Source organism: Cricetulus griseus, chromosome 7 (genome assembly GCF_003668045.3).
Source record: "Cricetulus griseus strain 17A/GY chromosome 7, alternate assembly CriGri-PICRH-1.0, whole genome shotgun sequence".
Lineage (NCBI taxonomy): Eukaryota > Metazoa > Chordata > Mammalia > Rodentia > Cricetidae > Cricetulus > Cricetulus griseus.
The window spans coordinates 15,055,591-15,068,550 of NC_048600.1; the positions used below are offsets into that span (position 1 = coordinate 15,055,591).

The 12,960-nt window shown below is 47.3% G+C and overlaps 1 protein-coding gene across 1 annotated transcript in view; it reads left to right on the forward strand.

Moving 5' to 3' along the window:
* The first annotated feature begins 255 nt into the window (after nt 1–255).
* Adcy3 (adenylate cyclase 3) overlaps nt 256–12,960 on the forward strand; it is a 44,582-nt gene continuing 31,877 nt past the window's right edge. The window contains exon 1 of the mRNA XM_035447628.1: nt 256–401. Within this exon, the coding sequence (XP_035303519.1) occupies nt 300–401 (102 nt within the window). The 5' untranslated portion in view covers nt 256–299. The remainder of the gene's footprint in view (nt 402–12,960) is intronic.

The window sequence follows — 12,960 nt, forward strand, 5'->3', positions numbered from 1 at the left end:
GGGAGAGGGCCGTGATTGTGGTATGATGCAGGAGAGGAAACGGCTATCTTTCACGAGGCCTTGTGAACTTGCAGTCAAGTCTTGTGGCCTGTACACACGTTCCTGGCCTGGAGCCATAACTTGCTGATTTATAGGGTAGGATCCACTCAGGGGCCTCTGATGTTGATCCCTGACAGCCCCACCTTCTTGTCCCCATTTCCCTGAAAATAAATATTCACCAGTTCTATTCTTTCCTCTTCCTTGGCATGTAGATCCTGGCCAATGTCTTCCTCTACCTGTGTGCCATCGTCGTGGGCATCATGTCCTACTACATGGCAGACCGCAAGCACCGCAAGGCCTTCCTGGAGGCCCGCCAGTCGCTGGAGGTGAAGATGAACTTGGAGGAGCAGAGCCAGCAGCAGGTGTGACTCAGGGCTTGGTAGGACCCTGGGGGAGGGAGAGGTCTTGGTCCTGGAGCTTGTGCTAAGAGATGGAGTGGGTAAGAGAGGAGCCTGCTGGTTCTGGGGGCTTGGGCAGAGCAAGAGCTCATGCAGCCCATGCCACCTCTCAGCTCCTCCCCCTACCTTGTTCTAAGTCACTTAGGAAGAAGCAGCAGCAGCCTCGTCCCTGGGGCCCCTCCTGTTTATCTTTCTCCATCTGGAGGAGGGCCTGCTTGTCCCTGCTCTCTGTTTACTGGCCATGCTCCAGCCTAATCCACACAGAACCATCCTCCTGGTTCCCATGTGACTCAGCCTTTTAAGTGGGTTTTGGTCTGGATTCATCACAAACACTTCTTAGAGGTCTCTAGAAATGACACCCACCAATTTCCTGTAGGTTTATCTCCCTTCCTCGAAACCGAGGCTGACTCTCTACCCTGGGTAACATGTCATTTTGTGCGGGTAGGGGTGGGGTGGGGGGATGGGTGTTCAGCTTTACAGATGCTTCTAGACTCTGCCACTGAGGCTGATGGACCTTTAGTTTGGGGGATTACTAGATGAGCTTCTGCTCACTCTCAGCCTCACTTATAGATCAGTGGTTTTCAACCTGTGGATTGTGACCCCTGGGGGGAATGCATATCAGATATCCTACATATGAGATATTTACATTATGATTCATAACAGTAGCAAAATTACAGTTATGGCATAGCAATGAAATAATTTTATGGTTGGAGGTCACCATGACATGAGGGACTGTATTTAAAGGGTCACAGTATTCGGAAGGTTGAGAACCATTGCTCTAGATAGTGGTATTTGAAGACACAGGTAGTCACTTAGCCAGTGAGTCCCAGTGTTCTCTCTCCTGGGGTGTGTGTGTCCTCCATTTACCAACAAGATGGAGAAGCTTCCAAGTCAGGCCTTGGAGTCATCTTTTTCAGAATGCAAGGTTTATAGGGGGAATTTCTCTTGCCTCTGGTGACAGAGGTCCATGATTTGTGGCACATAGTGTTGTCAGAGACCTGCTGCAGTCTGGATGTTATGGAATTTCCTTTTATGGCTGTATAAAGATGCTGTGTGTCTGGTCTCTTATGCCGTGGTGACATTCCACTCACCACTGAGCTAGCCTGGGAGCTTTTTGATCTATCAGAGCCTCACTTTCTTTATATACAAAGCACAGATGCAGGGTTTGCCTTGCAGGAGGATCTCCAGAGGGTCAAAGGACTTTGTTGAGAAGTGCTTTGTAACCTGTGAACTTGGGACTGGCCATGGCACCTTTAGGCTCTTATCCCCAGATCCACTCGCTACCTCTGAGCAGGGTCAGTGTAGAGAGCCTGGGAACTGGCAGCAAGGACCTTCTTGGTGCCCCAGGAATCTGGGACACTTGGGAGCAGCCTTCAGGTGCTGGTAACCTGCTGTGTGTGAGCTGGCACTCCCCTCTGCTGCCTGCCCACTTGTGCCAGCAAGGTATACCTGGGTGGGGGTGGGGGGTGGGGTGAGGGGGCTGCATTCGAAATGCAGGTGAGGCAGATGGTAGGGACAGGGGTACTCACTGAGCATTCGCTGAGCACACAGTATGTATCTGATTGTCCATTAAGGGGGATCAGTTTAGCCTGGCTGTATCCTGAATGGACATTGGCCTCTTTTTATTCATTTATTTTTATTTTACATTCATGGGTGTTTTGTCTGCATGTATGTCTGTGTACCATGTGCATGCAGTGTCCACAGAGGCCAGAAGAGGGCACTGGATTCCTTTGAACCGGAGTTACAGATGATTGTGAGCCCCCATGTGAGTGCTGGGAGTAACTTGGGTCCTCTGCAAGAGCAGATGGTGCTCTTGGCCTCAACGTCACCACTCCATCTCCATTCCTTAGCTCCCTGGGACCTCAGTTTTTCTCTATGCAGAGCCCCCCCCCCCGATTGTTTTAGTGGTAATGGTGCTCAGGTGAACTCTGCAAGAGGGCTGATCTATCTATTCCGCCGCCCATTGGAGTTTCAGTGTGACTCTACTTACACTAGGGGTGGGTCCATCATTTTACTTTATATCCATGTCATTCACATGCCAGACTCCTGCAATAATTGGAGAAATGTACCCTCTCCCTGCTATCTGCCAGTCAATGTGCCGGCAGTCTGCATAGTGCCCAGCTGTTCATACTTCACTAGGGGGAGTTCTATGCACTGGGATGTGGGAAGAATCAACTTTCGTCCCAGAGAACAGGTGCTCCAGGATTTATATTGATTTTTTGAAAACTTTTGAAGAGCCCCCTCCAGAAACTTGTTCATTTTGTCTATAAATTTTCAGAATTTTGATACAGTGCTCATTTTTCTTACTGCTTATTATCTATGAGATTTATACGGATTTTTTCCCTTTGGTTCCTGATAATTTGTGCCTTCACTTTTTCATTTTTTCTTTCATTCACCTTGCTAAGGTATAGTCTCAGCAGTAAACCACCTTATATTTTTGCTGCTCTTTGTACATTTCTTAACTTTTTTTAAAGTTTCATTTATTTATTATGTATACAGTGGTCTGCCTGCATGTATCCCTGCAGGCCAGAAGAGGGCACCAGATCTCATTACGGATGGTTGTGAGCCACCATGTGGTTGCTGGGAATTGAATTCAGGACCTCTAGAAGAGCAGCCAGTGCTCTTAACCTCTGAGCCATCTCTCAGCCCCATTTCTTAACTTTTATCTGCTGAGCAACGGTAGTGTGTACACCTTTAGTCCCAGTACTTGGGAGGCAGAGGCAGGTAGATTTCTGTGAGTTCAAGGCCAGCCTAGTCTACAGAGTGAGTTCCAGGACAGCCAGAGCTGTTAACACCAAGAAACCCTGCCTTGAAGCCCCACCACCACCACAAAGCCACAAACAGAAAAAAACAAAACAACAGCAACAAAAATCCTTTATCATTTTCTTCTTTTTATTCTTCTTTGATTTACTTTGTGTCCTTGTTGTCTTCTGGAATAAGAAGAGGAATTGTTGTCTAGAGGAATACGCTTTCTTTCACATGTTTTGCTAAAATGTACTTTTAATATTTCTTGTCTGTTTTTTTGAGACAGGGTCTCTCTACATAGCCCTGGGTATCTTGGGACTCTATGTAGACCAGGTTAGCCTTGAACTCACAGAGAACTTGCCTGGCTCTGCCTCCTGAGTACTGGAATTAATGGTATTACACCAGGCCCTAAAAATAGGCATTTAATGTGATAGGTTTTCCTGCTTTAGCTCATCCTATGTTTTTAAAAAGATTTATTTTATGTGTATATGCACATGCCTGGTGCCTGAGGAGGGCAGAAGAGGGTGTCAGATCCCCTGCAATTAGAGTTGCAGGTAGTTGTGAGCCACTGGGTATAAGTGTTGGGAACCAAACTTGGGTCCTGTGCAGCTTTCACACCAGTGCCAGGGATCCAAACGCAGATCCTCATGTTTGCACAGCAAGGACTTTATTCATATGCTCCTATTTTCCATTTTATTTTTTTAAGATTTATTTATTTATTATGTATACAGTGTCCTGCCTACATGTGAACCTGCATATCAGAAGAGGGCACCAGATCTCTTTACAGATGGTTGTGAGCCACCATGTGGTTGCTGGGAATTGAACTCAGGATCTCTGGAAGAGCAGCCAGTACTCTTAACCTCTGAGCCATCTCTCCAGCCCTATTTTTTTATTGTAAACATTTTTATTGATTATTTTATACATATGGGTGTTTTGTCTGCAAGTATGTCTTAAGCATGCCTGGTGCCCAGGGAGGCCACAAAAGGACATCACATGCCTGAAACTAGAGTTACAGATGATTGGTGAGCTGCCACATGGATGCTGAGGACTGAACCCAGATTCTCTTTATTTAGCCATCAAGCCATCTTTCTAGCCTTTACTTTTTTGGGGGTGGGGTTGAAACTAGGTTTCTCTGTATAGCCCTGGCTGTCCTGGAACACAGTCTGTATGTAACACCACCGCCCAGTGTTTTTCCTTTTTTGAATAGAGTCTCACTATGTAGCTCAGGCTGTCCCAGAGCTAATGACAATTCTGCCTTAGGCCCCTGGACACGGGGATTACAGAGTGTGCTACCCACCATGCCTGACTTTCCCCTGCCTTGACTCTTCCTCATTTTTCTTTCTATGCTGCAGACAGAGTATTTATGATGATCTTATTTCCGTTTTCTAATCTTTTCTTCCTCTGCTTTGCCAATCTGCCTGCCAACCCTTCTGATCATTTAATGAAGACATGATTTGGAGCGTGTCTCCTAAAATGCCAGAAACAACAGTATTTGTAATTCCTTTAAGGAATGTTACTTCCTGATACATTAAGATGCAAAGTCTTTTGGTTTGAAATTCTTAAAAGAACAATAGCAAAAGTGATGCAGACTCTTCAGTGTGAGGGTATGAGGAAGTGGACAACGTGCCATTAGATGGAAGCAATCCTATTTGGCATCCTAGATTGGGTCCCTGAAGCCACTTAATTTATACAGTCAAACTTTAACATTTACAGATAAAAGCAGCTTTACCACTGCCCCTGAGATGAACATCTCTCAATACACACAGCTTTCAGGTACAATTTTAATGGTTTGAAGTATTATGTGTTAGCCCAGGCTAGCCTTGAACTTGCGACATAGCCAACGATGACCTTGAACTTCTGGTCCTCCTGCATTTGCCTCCCAAGTGCTGGGATTATAGGCATGTGCTATCGTGATCATTGATTATAGGCATGTGCTATCGTGCTCATATCGTGCTCAAAATGTCTTTCTCGAAGACATTTTTCACGGCATCACCCTCTTTTTAACACTAGCTAAGTCTCTGGTAGTCCGCAGAAACCCTGACATCACCTGGGATCCCACTGGGATTTTGTTAAGGGCTCAAGCCTTTTTGCTCAAGTCCTAGCATCTTTGCTTTTATTCCCCCCTCTAAATGTTTCATAAAGATATTTTGTGTAAGACCTGGACTTTAGTTTGTGTGTGTATGTGTGTGCTGTATGCATGTATGTGTACCTGTGCGTGTGCATATGGGGGTCAGAGGAAGATATGTTCTCTGCCTTATTCCATTGAGACAAATCTCCCACTAACCCCAAAGTTCTCTGGCCAGTGAGTTCCCAACCTTCCCCAGTATGTCCCCTCCCCCACCCCTCCCCGCAATACTGGGCTACAGGTATCCATGGCCAAGCCTGGCTTTTCCATGTGTGCTAAGCATTCAAGTTCAGGTCCTTAAGCCTGCACCTTCGTCACACTGCTCCACTGAGCTGTGTCTCCAGTCTCTGGCTTTTCTTTTCCAGCCTTAATAAAAATGGCACTTATAGAAAAAAACAAACAAACAAACAAAACAAACAAGCAAACAAACAAAAAAACGGCAGGTAAATTAACTCGGTGTAGCTCATTAAACGATACCCATGACTGCCTGCATACAGAGCATGGCAAGCACAGGAGTGGGCTCTGCTTTGCACTCCTTGTGGGCAATTGTGAGAGCCACCTCTGGTAGGAACTCAGTACGGAAACACAGAGGGACCTCCACACACTGCAGCATCTGTTCTCTTTTGCTGTGATGGAGAAACATGCCTAAGACATATGCTGAGGCCCCCGAGGCACTGACCTTACTTCCCAAATAATTCGTCCTGACCTCTAGTTAAACTTTAAGATGTAACTCCAGGGGCAGAGCATCTGGCACTCTTCCAGAGCTTGGTTCTCAGCACCCACATCCAGTGGCTCACAACTGCCTATAGCTCTAGCTCCAGGATATCAGGTGCCCTCTTTTGTGGGCACATGTTCACACATTCAAGTGAACCCTCCAAAAACCCTGACTTCAGTTCTCTGGGTAAATGGACCACCCTGTATCTTACCCTAAGATCCTGTTAGCAATGGTATCTGGAATAGGGAGGGTCTGCCTTTCTCTTGAGTTTTGGCTAGATACTGTGTCTGGAAGGCTGAAGTGACCATGAATGACACTATCTCTTGAGGACATTTATTTTTATCTTTTCTGCAGCAGACAACTGTAATTGGAACAGATCGAGTTGGTCCAGTATGGGGGAGAAGATGACTTAAGACTGAACAGTTTGGGAAGGTCTACTTCTGCCCTGTGATGCTCTTAGGAATCAGCTCTTAGGAGGCCAGTCCTCCTCTTAGGGTGCATGGCTTGAGCTCCCCAGCTGGTGAAATGGCTGCAGACTTGGTCTTCTGTCTGTATCCTCTTTTGGATGTTGTGCGCACCCCCATGCACTTGAGAGGAACAGACAGAATTTAGAAGTCAGGCTTGTGTATCAGCTCTCCCTTCTCCAGCCTCTCAGATCTCAGCCTCTTTTTTGTTTGTTTGTTTGTTTGTTTGTTTGTTTGTTTTTTGAGACAGGGTTTCTCTGTATAGCTTTGGAGCCTCTCCTGTCACTTACTCTGTAGACCAGGCTGGCCTCGAACTCACAGAGATCTGCCTGCCTCTGCCTCCCAAGTGCTGGAATTAAAGGCAGACACTACCACTGCCCTGCCAGCCAGTGTTTGTTTTCTAAGTTTCATCTTTCCAGCCCGTAGTATGCCCTCATCACTGCCCTCTGTTCCTGGCCTCAAAGGAAAGATGGCAATATATTAGGTTCACCTAATGTGTCTCTCTTCCCTCTGAGGCTTTGGCCCCCACATCTTAGCAACTTTGGTTTTTCTTATCTCTTCTAGAGAACTAGAATTTATATGTTTCTCTCTCTCTCTCTCTCTCTCTCTCTTTCTCTCTCTCTCTCTCTGTGTGTGTGTGTGTGTGTCTGTGTGTGTGCGCGCGCGCGCGTGCGCATGCACGCGCGCGCATAAGCCGGAAAACATCATCAGGTCCTGTCTGTCTGTGGTCACCATGTTGTTCCCCCATGTTTTTTAAAGACAGGGTCTCTTACTGGCCCAGAGCTTGAAATTTTGCTGGGCTGGACTAGGCTAGGCCGATTTGTCAGGAGACCTCAAGGATCTGCCTATCTCAGCCTCCTCAGTGTTGGGCTCACATGTATGTACCACTGTGTGTGGTTTGGGGGATTAGAACTCAGAGCCTCACACTTGCAAGGTGAGCTGCCTTCTCAGTCTCACTCCTGATCAAGTGTAAGTGTACAGTTCAGTGGCACCGAGTCCATTTACGGGTGTTACCATTGTATCATCTGAAACAGAAAGGAACCCTGCCCATTCAACACTGACTCCTCATTGCCCCACGTCTCTGGCAGCAACTGTGAAACTGCCTACTGTAGGCATCACATAAGTAGAATCATATTGAAACTGTCCTGCTGTGTTCGGCTTGCTTCATTTATTAGCATAAAGTCTTCTAGGTGCATCTGTGTGTAGCATGCGTGTAGCTTGTTCCTTCCCAGGCAGCATGCTGCTGCTGTTACACCACAGTTGAAGCATTAGGACCTTTGAGTAGCATATCTATCGAGCATCCTCTTGTGTGTTGTGAATAATGCCACTGTGAATACTAGTGTCTGAGTGTCTATTCCAGTCTGTCTATTCACTCTTTTTGGGTACCAACCCAGATGTGGAATTGCCAGGTACTACTGTGTTTAGCTTTTTGAGGCACCAGCCTTGTGCATTTTTAATGTTGATAAATGTTGCCAAATTGTCTCATACACAGGTTCAAACAATTTATACTCCTCTTAGTGATGAATGAGAGTGTTCTTAGGCACTTACATTTCCCTTGTTTATCTAGAAGATACTTCTTTGCTCGTGGAACTCCTGATGCCTGTCCTTGTTCATGAGGTCAGCAAACCCCGTCCCTGTGCACACCATCCTGCTGTGTCACCTCCTCTGGTGGTGCAACTGACACCAGAGTCTGTGTCACAGGGAACCAGTCCTACTCTGGCCCCTATGCTGGTGACCTCAGATCTATATCCAGTGCTTGCATCAGCTTTCTCAGGACAGCAGGGTCTGGCATTCCCCTGTGTGACATTGGGACTGTGCTTCTCTGTCTTCAGTTTAGCCCTCTGAAAAACTGGGCACACACACACACACACACACACACACACACACACACACACACACGCACACGCACACATGCACACATAGATATGTATGTATGTTTGTTTATACATATATATACATATCTGTCCCGACCTGCAGGACGTCAACCTAGGGCAAGAGAGTCAGGGATAGGGAATGGGGACAAGAGACACAGAAAGAACGACCACAAGACAGGATTCTGATCAAGTGACAAACTTTACTTTTTTTCTCAGGCTAGCTTATATAGTCAGGATATGGGGAGGGGCAGAATGGGTTGTTTGTGCACCAGGTGTTGGTATAGGCAGGATATTAGGAAGCCACAAAGAGGATGTTTGGCAGGGTAAAAGAGTTTATGAGTAAAAGGTCCAGGAAGGGTTGCTCAGGTGACTGAGCCTTGGGTGGAGGACTGAGTCAGGTTGTTTCTTTTCTTGAGCTGAGGTTCTAAGGAGCTGCTATGTAAAGGTTAACTATGTGGCCTGCCAAGCATGGCCTAGGATCTCATGCCCAGCCCTGAGATTTGGCTCCCAACATATTCCCCCTTCCTTGTATAAAAAGAAGTGGCCAAATTTTTCAGCAGAGGGGGACAGAGGCCTGGCCCCCAGTTGGAAAATCTATGGTGATTTTATAAAGGACATTTTTCTCTGACCTCGGGGAACGGCTTCTCGGAGCCATCTGAAAGGCAGGACCGTCTGGATGCCTTTTTTGGGAGTGGGGAAGCTTTAGGACATCGACCCCATTGCGCGCAGGCATATTCCTCAGAAGACGAGGTCTCCTTGCAGTACCATCCAGGTCTGCACCTCTGAAGCTGGCGTGGGGAAGTGGCTTAGTATTGGACCAGGACAGGCTTAGTGGCAGAGTCCACCTGTTGCTTGACAAAGGCCACAGGTCGATTAAAGGCCCAAGGGCCAAAGGAGATTAGCAAGAGGGGCCCTATCAAAGGTCCAAGGAGGGAAGGGAGGAGGGTGGTTAACCATGGGGAAGTAGTAGGATTGGGTAGAAGGAAGCAAAAAGGAGCAACAGGAGGTTATTTTCCATATGAGGAAAGCCAGCCAAGCCAATCATTGAGTCGGTGTCATTGAGGTCATTTTCAGGGAGCGTGTAGAATGGGTTGATCGGGACTTTGGACAGCACCGTCAGACACAGGACTGTCAGCATGTGTTCAGACATACAGCCATCTTCTCCTGACATTGAAGTTACGTCACAACATAACAATATTGAAAACACTGTACTTGCTGTAGAACCAGAAACCGAAACTGCAGCAGCAGAAATAATTACTGAAGTGGAAATTCCTGCAGTTAATAAATGCCCCGCAAAGTACCCAAAACAAAGAAGCACTTGGTCAATGAATGGTTAAGTGAGAAGAATGAGAATACAGGACAGCGTTCAGACAGCTTTCAAACAGGCCTCTGAGCATAACTACAGATCCAGAGGTGTTAGCTACACAGCTCAATTCTTTGCCAGGTCTCACTTACAGCCCCCATGTATACTCTATTCCTAAGCATTATATTAGATTTACATCACCATTCCTTTCAGAAAAAGAGAAGAAAAGAAACTACTGAAAACATTTCTGGCTCATGGAAAAAGCAAAAGTGGAAACGCCAAGAGTGGTGATTTGGACAGGGATTTTTTCAGGCCCAAAAGTCTCGTAATAGGAGTCCCTCCTGACATCCACATCTCCTTACCCTCCTGCATTGCAGAGCCAGCTTAGGTTCACTGTCAACCTTAACCTCCCTAATTCCATGACCTCACTTGCAACTTCCCAGCATTCCCCAGGGATTGACAAGGAGAAAGCTGAACTCTCCCCCACCATTGGCCACTGTAAGAGTGGACAAACTCGCCATGGATCCACAAGCCAGGTGCAGAAACAAAGAAGCACTGGCAGTTTCAAACATAATAGCACGAAAAAGAATCTTTTTTCTTTTACTTTTCAAACCCACCTAACATGGGCTTCTCACTAGTGACCCTTCCCTAACCTGGCCCCGTCCCACACTGTACTGCTACACTTCATGTCTTACGAAACCATCTGGTCTGCCATGTTGTCAGACGATCAACTCTTAGAGGCAGTTGCCAACTCTAGCCCATTTCTTTTCATTAATGGTTCCTTCCTAGAGGAAGAACTTTTTTGTTTGTTTCTTTCTGACCTGAGTTTCTTGAGCCTTGAGGGATTCTTTGATCCCAGAAAGATATAAATCTTCCTTGCTAATTTTATCAATTGTTTTTCTTAACCCAAGTTCCCTGCATCTTGAGGGATTCTGTGATCCCAGAAAGAAATTAATCTTCCTTGATAAGTGCTTGTCCCATTACTCACCTTTTCCACATAGGTGGTGCTCATGAACCGAATGTCCCAAGCGCTGGGCAGGCTGCTGGGTCTTCCTCCAACCGAGGCTCACAATCGACCTTGTCATGGGCACCTCACTGCATGGACGGGCCTGTCCCTCTAATGAGCACTGAAGTTCCCAGTTCCCCAACTCTATCCAGCCGCACATTGGGCGCCAGTTGTCCCGGCCTGCAGGACGTCAACCTGGGGCAAGAGAGTCAGGGATAGGGAATGGGGACAAGAGATGCAGAAAGAATGACCACAAGACAGGATTCTGATCAAGTGGCAAACTTTACTTTTCTCAGGCTAACTTATATAGTCAGGATATGGGGAGGGGCAGAATGGGTTGTTTGTGCACCAGGTGTTGGTATAGGCAGGATATTAGGAAGCCACAACGAGGATGTTTGGCAGGGTAAAAGAGTTTATGAGTAAAAGGTCCAGGAAGGGTTGCTTAGGTGACTGAGCCTGTGGGTGGAGCACTGGGTCAGGTTGTTTCTTTTCTTGAGCTGAGGTTCTAAGGAGCTGCTATGTAATGGTTAACTACATGTGGCCTGCCAAGCATGGCCTAGGATCTCATGCCCAGCCCTGAGATTTGGCTCCCAACACATATCATTGCCATGGATTGTTTGGGAAGAAGGTAGAGGTAAGCTTAAAAACTATAAAGGCCTTTGCCGTTAACTACTAGGTCATGACACGTGGCTTCAGCCCCCGGAGACACACTTCCTGTAGGAAGGTTGAGGAGGAAGGAGGCAGCTGGTTGAGAGAACACCCTTCTCTCCTCTGTTTCAGTCAGGACAGAGGTCACCCCCTCGCCAGACATCAGGGCTGACTGTTCACAGGAGCTGACTTGGGACAGTGCGGGTCTCCATTTGTTTTCCTCTGTCAAAGCTGGTACGGATGGAAATGAGATGGCAGACAGGGACACTTGGGACAAAGGGCTACAGAAGCCCTAGTAGGAGCAGACAGAAGGTGGTCTGGATGCAGAACCCACCCCTTAAGGTGCCACTTGAAGTCACTGACACACTAAACTGCCTCTGTGGTCCTCGTGTAAATGCCAAAGCATTCTCAGTACCAGTTTTGAAGGCGGATGAGGTTCTTCCAAGAATGCAGCACTCGGGCCCACACCTCACTTTATGGTGTCAATGTGCATTAAGTGTTTTCTGAATTACGTTCCTGGAAAATGATGTGCTCTGACACCATAGGGACCCTGCCAGGCTTTGCTTCTGTCTTCATGAAGGTGACTGACTGGGGACGGCTTCTTCTTCTTCTTCGTCTTCGTCTTCGTCTTCGTCTTCGTCTTCTTCTTCTTTCTTCTTCTTTCTTCTTCTTTCTTCTTCTTTCTTCTTCTTTCTTCTTCTTTCTTCTTTCTTCTTCTTCTCCCTGCAGACCAGAAGAGGGCCCCAGATCCCATTATAGATGGTTGTGAGCCACCATGTGGTTGCTGGAAATTGAACTCAGGACCTCTGGAAGAGCAGTCAGCGCTCTTAACCTCTGAGCCATCTCTCCAGCTCCATGACTGGCTTCTTGTTTTGGGTAAAGGTGGGACAGAGAGTTACAGCTCCCAGATAGGGGTGAGGTAGGTAGCCCAGTCCTTTCACACACAGACATTCCCTCCCACATTTTCACAAGGGAGGCATGTCTCAGGTGACAGATAGGTGGAAACAGAAAGTATGCATGCTTAAGAGGATCAGGGACAAAGTGGTTTGGCCCCGCTGGCCCCTGCCTCCTTGCAGAGCAGAGCTGTGTCTGGCTGACACCAAAGCCTTATTGATGTATCTGAGCATGATCCTGGCATGCAGAAGGGCCATGACCCACAGATTGAGAACCGCTGGTCTGGAGTCTTTGTTCTCTAAGACTCATCTCATAGGCGGTCCAGAAACTGGATGGAGTAGAGCTACCTGAGTGAACTTGGGGCCTCTCTCCAGCCTCCCCACAGCTCCATGGGCATGTTAGTGTGGAACAGAGCCCCAAAGGGAAGAACTTTTATTGTTTGTTGTGGTTCCTCCGGGACCTCACTTGGGGGATTAGTTTGGGACCTTGAGAGTTGCTAAGCACCCCAACTGGCACCTGGCAACAGCAGGCACCCAGAACATCGTGTTGCAAGGTACAAACTTCAGAATGGTGAGGCATCCGAATCACCCCAAGAAGCACTTTCCAGGCTGTGAGATGCAGCTAAAGGAGAATGAGAGGGATGGAGAGATGACAGGGGAGGAGGCCTGCACAGGCTTGCACTCCTTCAGGCCACACCCTATCCTTCAGCACCCCCCACCACCAGTTTGGAAACTGCAGCCAGGCCCCAG